Below are 8,035 nucleotides of genomic sequence, written 5' to 3' on the forward strand. Positions count from 1 at the left end.
TAACTTGAATAAAAATAATGCAACAAATCAAAAAATTAACATTTCATAATTTAAATATCTGAGTCATGCGTTAAATAAAATACTGGCCAAAATTGAAATAAATTAAAGTTTTGCATGCACTGAAAATTACTTAAATAAAATATCCCGAATCACAACCACTGAAAATAATTAAAATGTAACATGCTAAAAATTTGAGACATGCATAAAGACTCAGACAACGGTCACGGGGATCACTGCATGTCCGCTCATATGTCCTCGTCGCCGGTGAGTACTATGTCATCCTCTACGTATTCACCTGCACCATACCAGTGTAGTGAGCCTAGAGGCCCAACATGCTAACATAACAAGGGTTTAAATTAATTTAAATCACTTTAATACTAATACATAACATATACATGAATGAGCATGCTAAAAAAAAAATATCATAACATAACATAACTTAAATTAACTTAAATAGCATAACATAAATAATACATACATTGTTGAGCAAAATATTTTCTAACATCGCATGGTTGTATCCATAGTGTAACCCTAAATCATACATTAAATACTGATCAGCGTGGAAACCAACGTACGTGGCGGTGATGAATCACCTCTTAAATTGGCAGTAAACTGTCCTTCAATAGTTCACATATGGGGACGAATCCCCCTCAAATTGTCACACTACTTCAACTTCCAACATAAAATATTTTCTTTTGCTCAACCTTATACATTAAATCATGCATAAAATTATTTCATGAATGCATGCACTTAAATAAAATGCGTGTCCTTCATATATATTTAATTTAATTTCATACTAACATATAAATATAAAAAAATAACTTCAATGCATAAAAATAATTAAATATATAATCAGGACACATGCAAATTTCTCATGGATTGTACTGACTGCTGGCCCTAACACTCAAGTCCATTTACTTAAATCTGGCCCAGTAATACTGAAACTGGCCCATTAACATACTTAAGCCCAACATTACATTTCTAAGCCCAATTAATTAATTAAAGCCCATTAAAACACTCCTGGCCCAATAACAACCTATTCTGGTCCAATGGGCCCAAAAGCCCAAAGACTGGTCCAATAACTTTCATGGGCCCCAAGGCCCATAAAAATTAAGGGATTAACTTAAATTAATTTAATTAAGCCCAAAAATAATTAAATTTAACCCAAATAAATTAAATGGGCCCAAATAAATTTTGAGATTTAATTAGGCCCATTAAACACTTAATTAAACTTAAAACTTAAAAAATAAAAATACCCGAGCCCGACTATCTTGACCCGGACCCGGACCCGGACCCGGACCCGGACCCAACGAACATAACCCATGACCCATGGATTTGACCCGGACCAAACGACCCGACCCAGAAACCACCCCTAACCCACAACCCGTAACCCCCTTTCCCAGCTGCTCTCGGCCGTGAGCAGCAGCCACTCCATGGCTGCTGTCGGCCTGCTCCGGCCGCCCCTGGCCGGAGCGTCGCCGCCCAGACGTAGCCCATGTCTGGGCGGTCCTAACCAGGCCCTAACCCCAGCCCCATGCAGCCCTAGCCCCCTTAGCCGAACACCTTTCTCCGTAACCCTAATCTGTGCACACAAAGGGCCGATCCATATCAGCTGGCTTCCTGGGCTCGTTTGGCTCGAGCCACTCGAGCCATTCGAGTCTAGGCCTCCCTCACGCATCCTAAATCCCCTTGACCAGCAGTGGTACGAATCATGGTTAATAAAAACATGAATATGATCAAGAAACGCAAGAACACACGCATAAAACCATCACTGATCTCGTTTTTCTGAAAATTATTGGAGAAATTTGATGCTCACGCACACACACACATAAACACTGATATGTATGAAAAAAAAAAGAAAGAATCATGCCTTGATAATTAAATCGACGAAGATGGATGCGTTTACGGGCTCCGGGACGACGATCGGACGAAAACTAGACAAAACCTTCAAAAGTTGGCTATGGATTCCTCCTTGGCTGATGGCTCGATGAAGAAGATGATGGAGGATGGGTGTGTCGGCTGAGTGAGGGTAATCGGGTGAGGGGTTGGGTAGATTAGGTTAAGTTTTGGTTTTTAAAATAATTAAAATTAGTTAGATAGATAATATCACTTAATTAGATTAGTAATATACATAAAATGTAAAATTTTAAACTCTTAAAAATACAAAATAATCTACTATCAAACATAAATCTCGAAATTAAAAGTTAAGGGAATTTTAAAAATACTAAAAAGTCAATATTTTGGCTTATTTTGAATAAAAACGGACTCCTAAAATTATACAAAATTAAATACTAAAATATTGAGGAAATAAAACTCAAAATAATATTTTTGGGCTCTAAAAAGACTCATAAAATAATTTGGATTGAAAGCTGTCATTTCGTCCGTCCACGGTCCCGTCTACGCGATCAAAAACAATTAAATACTAAAAATCATAAAATCACCAATTATGGGTTAAATGCTTAAAAATAAATTAAATCATGCACAAATAATTCCACTTAATTATTTAACCCATAATCTAAAATTCTAAATAAATAAATATTCTAATTATGCATGCGAATTCACGTATTTAAAATATCGGGTGTTACACTATAATCGTTTTAATATTTATTATTTTGAAAACTATGATGTATGAGGTGTATTTATTCCGCATAATGACATAAGTTGGTTTGTTCAAGTTTTTATAGGTATATTTTAGAAAAAAATCAGTCAATTTTTGCTTTTAAGATATTATTTCTTTTAAAATTTATTCAAAGTCATTATTTACTGTTAAGTTATAAAATTATTAGAATTCATTTTATATGAGTTCATTTTCACCCTTAATGTTTGTATAATATGGTATGTATTTTTCTATGATCATTCATATGTTCAAACAAAATTTAACTCAACACAAAAATAGTTTATTAGTACTTTCGATTCTATACGCATATCACAATAGCATAATAATATATATAATTAACAAAATTCATAATTTTATTATGTGTCCCTTGTGATAATTCCATTATTCCAGAAGAGGTCACATATTATCACGTGTAAAAAAGCTATATACTTTTATCACGTGTAGAAAAACTATTATACTTTTATATTGGACACGCTTTTGTGTAAGAACCATGATCAAGTATTTTATCACATTTGCCTATAATATTCTGATTAATGTTGTTATTATTATTATCATAAAGCCATCGAAATTCTCAAGCCATTACCGAACCCCCAACAAAATATACAAATTGGTCTCATTACAAATTACTTATTGGGTGTGTAGCTTTCAAGTTCTGTGTCAAGTCTATAGTGCATTGTTCCATCATTATACACACAAAAAAATTAGCTGACTACAGCCTACAACTACAACCCAGGAAATGAACAAAATAGCTTTAGATTACACTTGATCTGTGATGAAAGAACCACCTAAAAATTTCCAAAAAATTTTTTTACTTCATGAACTTCCTCACTCACTACCTTGGATCCCCAAAGTTCTCCGAAACTGCTCGTCTGCGACCGAACATGATATTCATCGACCAGCCAGCGGATGATGGATAGAATGAGTTGATAAATCTTCGCGAGGGGGCCCTATGGATCTGTTCTGCACTGTTTTTCACAGACATGCTGTGACGTAAAGATCTTGATGACTTTGAATCGAAAATGGAGAAATTGAATGAGGTGTCGGATGCACCAAACGATACAGGTCCATATGCATCGAAACGTCGGCCAACGGCTCCATCCTGATGCGGTGGTGGGAATTTTTCACTTTTGCTTTTGGCCTTGATATCTGACATCATTCTCAACCTCTGCAAAAAAATGTCTCACTCATCAATTTTCCAACTACAATGGTTATGGTATACAATCGATTTCGTAGAACCTATTCGACAAATATTCGTCCAAGTTTAACAAGAATTATGAGGCTTAATTGGAGGATAAGTATGATTTGTTGTATTGGGGAGAGAAGGGAGTAATGTGAATTTTTTGAGAAAAATACAGAAAAAAATTCGAAATCTTCTCCAATGGACATCCTAGCCCCATGGATGTACTGACATCATAAAAAATTTGCTCCATGTTCTGTTCTCTGATTCTTAAGGATTGGATAAAAATGCTTCTTCAATGCGAAAAAGCATTTTTCTCTTCGATTGCTCTTTCATTATTCACCCCAAAGAAAGGCCGAGATGACGCCAATCTATTTCTCCTCAATTATTTCTCAATGCCAAAGCATGATTAAAAGGAGAACCACAGGGAAAAATTATATTATAAAATGGTTTTTTGTTAGCTTACATCTATATTTGATTGAAGTTCTGCATTGGCTTCAGGCGCTGGAACTGCACGGCTAAACCTATCACGAACTCTTGGCTTTCTGTTGCCATCTATAGCAATAGGTTTCCCTTCCAAACCACGTAGCCTGTACAAGAAAACCTGATTATGTTGGCAAATCTTCATTCATTGAAAGAAAGATAAGAAAGGTAAACTAATGGCACCTTCTTGCTTCTTCATCTTTGAGTTTTATGTCCATTTCCTTGCTTGGCGGAAACTTTGGCAAGCTTGATGGTTCACAGGCGTATGGTTCAGTGGTAAAGAACTAGTTGTAGAAATAAAACATCAACTTTTCAGTTGGATTCAGCTGGAATGTTAAAAACGTTCACGTAAATACTTACCTCACTATTCAAGGCTTCAGTGGCGGAGCCTCGTTCATCAGGATCAATCTCAAGAAGGGTTTCTATCAGAGCAAGAGAAGATGGAGGGAAATCCTTATAAATCTCGGCAATGCAACGTTTGTACGGATGCTGAGGTTTATAAAGAGTCGCATTTGGGAGCCGGGATTTCTTCCAGTAATCTTCAGATGGAGAACCACATAGTTTAAATATCTTATGGAGTTGCTCAACCTATCAGCAAAAAACGGGTCTAATAAACTGATAATCTTTAGCAGGAGATATACCTATAACAGTATGCAGTAAATTGAAATTTTAGAGTAGTTGGCTCGATTAGTATCTTCATCAGATAATTAAGTAATACACTGTCAATGGTTTCTGTTCTTTTGGGGTGGAGGAAGTTATTGCTAGAAGTTGATGTTGCACCACACCGGACACGGTGTGTGATTGATGCCACCCAATATTCTGAATAAATTATATCATACAAAATAATTATTTATTTTCGACAGAGGACTCGATTGTGTTGCACACCCTGTTTTTTTTCCAATTGTATCAATAGGAAGTTCGAGTTCAAATGTAAATGTCCACAAATAAACAGAAGCAAAGGTACCTCAGTACGCCCCCGCAATATTGGCTTCCCAGCAAGCAACTCAGCCAGAATGCAGCCAGCACTCCACAAATCAACACCAACCCCATAATAATTTGCACCAAGCAGAAGTTCAGGAGGACGATACCATAATGTTACAACACGACTTGTCATTGGTTTCTTGCGTTCTGGATCAAAGAAAGAGGCTAGCCCAAAATCTGCTATTTTAAGGTTTCCTTCATTGTCAATTAGCAAATTTGAGCATTTAATATCACGATGTAGGACACCCTTGCTGTGGCAATGCTCTAGACCAGAAAGTAGTTGCTTCATAAAGCATTTAACCTGTATCAGGGAACAAAAGAAACTTTACTATAGAAACTCAAATACAACATAAATCTCATATTTTGCAAGTCCAGTGAAAAAGGTTTAGGTTCAATTTCTTCTCTCTTATTTCAAGAAGAAAAATGGCATTAAGGAAATAAGCATATTTTTGTTTCATGAATCAACAAAAAAATGTCATTGAATCCAATTTCAAAAACAATATTTCGAAAAATCAGACATTGACTAGCCACCGAGATCAAAGTCAATTAATTGCCTCTCTTTTCCTGCTTTTTTCTAGTAAAAAAAATTAGCAAATGATAAAAATCATGAGAATTGAACATCATCTTATATCTAGATTAAGAGTTATGCAAAATGCTCAATTAATCACTAGAAAACAATAGCCTTGGATATCCACAAGCATTTGCATCTTGCCAACCATTTAAGAAACAACATACTGATCGATTCCATGAAACAATATAATAAATTAGAAATGGATTATTTTGGATTCCTTCGGAACTTTGTTACCTGGGCCTCAGTGAACTTGACACTTTGGACTGATGCCAGGCCTGTAAGATCATGGTCCATGTACTCAAAAACAAGGTAAAGGCTACAAGACATTCTGGAAATAACCAAACCCTCAAGCTTAATGACATTGGGGTGATTCAGGCTCATCAGCACAAGTATCTCTCGTGCCATGAACCGGACAGCTTCTGGCTCCAAGCTGTCAAACCTTACTTTCTTTAACGCCACGACTTTCCCAGTGATCAAGTCCCGAGCTTTGTAAACATTGCTGTAAGTTCCTTGCCCAATCTGCACAATAAAAACATCATTTGATGATAAAGTGTTTATTAAGCTTTTCCATCCCGCCATGAGCCAATGTTCAGGGGACCCGCAAGTGAGACGGCAGCTATGGACTACTACTCAGTTTCATTAACCCTCTCTACTCATTCTCACCAGTAACTTCAAAACATTAAGATCAATTGATGCCCCTTAGATGTGAGGATTATGAGTCTGAGTCAGAAGAACTGAAACTGAGATCAAAAAACTTTGTACTGATTGATGTTCAGTGTGAATTGCCCTACTAAACTACTAAACTATTACATGTTCAGTGTGAATTGCCCTACTAAACTAAGGTATGACGGTGTCATACCTTAGGCATACTCAAGGTAATTTTTTAAAATAAATTAACGTTTATTTTACAACTCCCACCCCTCTCACCAAAGTCATTCCATCAGAATGCATGCATCTAGGTAGTGTTGCTTTCTAACAAATAATTGTAGTTGTCTCTAACATTCACGGCGTTGCAGCACACAAAGCTCAAAGAACTGACCAATGGCTATCGGGGAGGCCCAGCAAAATAGCCAACCATTAAAAATCAAATTTTATTTAAAATTTATGCGGGTAATTTACCTTGTCAAGTTTCTCAAAGGTGTTGGCACGGCGGGGTTTCCAGTTATCAATGACAGAGCCAACCACGTCCTTCAGCCAAGACGGCCACCCTTCGCCAGCACCTCGCACTCCTCTTCTCAGCCTGAACTCAACCGCCGGCGCCGGTGCTGCAGCGGGAACCACTTCTATCTTTTTCTCCACCTCCTTCTGCCGACTTTCCGCAACGACATCGTTCTGCGCCTTAACGGCCACCGCTGCCTCTGCATCCCGACTTGCATCATTTCTTTGCTCCCGACGAGAACTCCGGCTGACTTCTCTTTTCCTGGCGACCCTTTTGCCAAGAACACACCCCATAACACAGAGTGTTATCTCAACTCATTATCCGAAATTAACTTCAGCACCCCATTCCATTCATTGAAGAAAAACAACACAACACAAGCATAAATCAGACTTGTAAAGACAATCTTTAGCTCCAGAAGCAAATTTCAGCAGCCCATTTCATTTATTGTAGAAATAGAAGCGGAAGATGAACACCAAGGAAAAAAAAAGAATCTTTTTTTAAGCAGTTAGAAACAACGCCGCATTTATTGCTCACTATGCAGTATTGCGCTGATGCAAATACGGTGGGATAAATTAAATTTCCAATAAATCGTCGAAAAAAAGACAAGAAAATAGAAGAAGAAACGCTCGAGAGTAGTCTATTCACTCATGAATACGGAAAACCAGCTAGATGAGTAAAAAAGATTAAAGAAATACAGAAACCACCAATTGTGTAATCGTATGTAAACGTGCATTTAATGCTCCATTGGGAGTTTGCGTGTGAGTTTGTGATACAAAAATTTAATGTAAAAATTCCATCACTGCATACATTAAACTACACTGCGGGCGAGGGAGAAAAGTTCAAAGGCTGTTCTTTTTGGGGGGATTATGTAATTTCCCAAAAGATCAGGTCCGTTAATATAAATTCATTTGGCCTTATCCGGCTAACCTCATATTGCCATTGGTCCATAATTTTTTAATTAGATATATTTAATGATAATAACAGAAAATATTCATATTTTCAAATTATAAAAATATTCTTTCTTGTATAATAGAAATATATCATAGA

The 8,035-nt window shown here is 36.7% G+C and overlaps 1 protein-coding gene across 1 annotated transcript; it reads right to left on the reverse strand.

Annotated features, from left to right (window-relative positions):
- Positions 1–3,196: 3,196 nt before the first annotated feature.
- On the reverse strand, positions 3,197–7,764 carry LOC140875398 (probable serine/threonine-protein kinase At1g54610). The gene is made up of 7 exons (XM_073279063.1): positions 6,949–7,764; positions 6,064–6,348; positions 5,242–5,559; positions 4,638–4,865; positions 4,461–4,561; positions 4,261–4,384; positions 3,197–3,782 (listed from the first exon to the last, which is right to left on the reverse strand). The coding sequence occupies exons 1-7, from the start codon at positions 7,279–7,281 to the stop codon at positions 3,450–3,452; spliced, it is 1,722 nt and encodes a 573-aa protein (XP_073135164.1). The 5' UTR covers positions 7,282–7,764; the 3' UTR covers positions 3,197–3,449.
- Positions 7,765–8,035: the final 271 nt, after the last annotated feature.

Source organism: Henckelia pumila, chromosome 1 (genome assembly GCF_033568475.1).
Source record: "Henckelia pumila isolate YLH828 chromosome 1, ASM3356847v2, whole genome shotgun sequence".
Classification (NCBI taxonomy): domain Eukaryota; kingdom Viridiplantae; phylum Streptophyta; class Magnoliopsida; order Lamiales; family Gesneriaceae; genus Henckelia; species Henckelia pumila.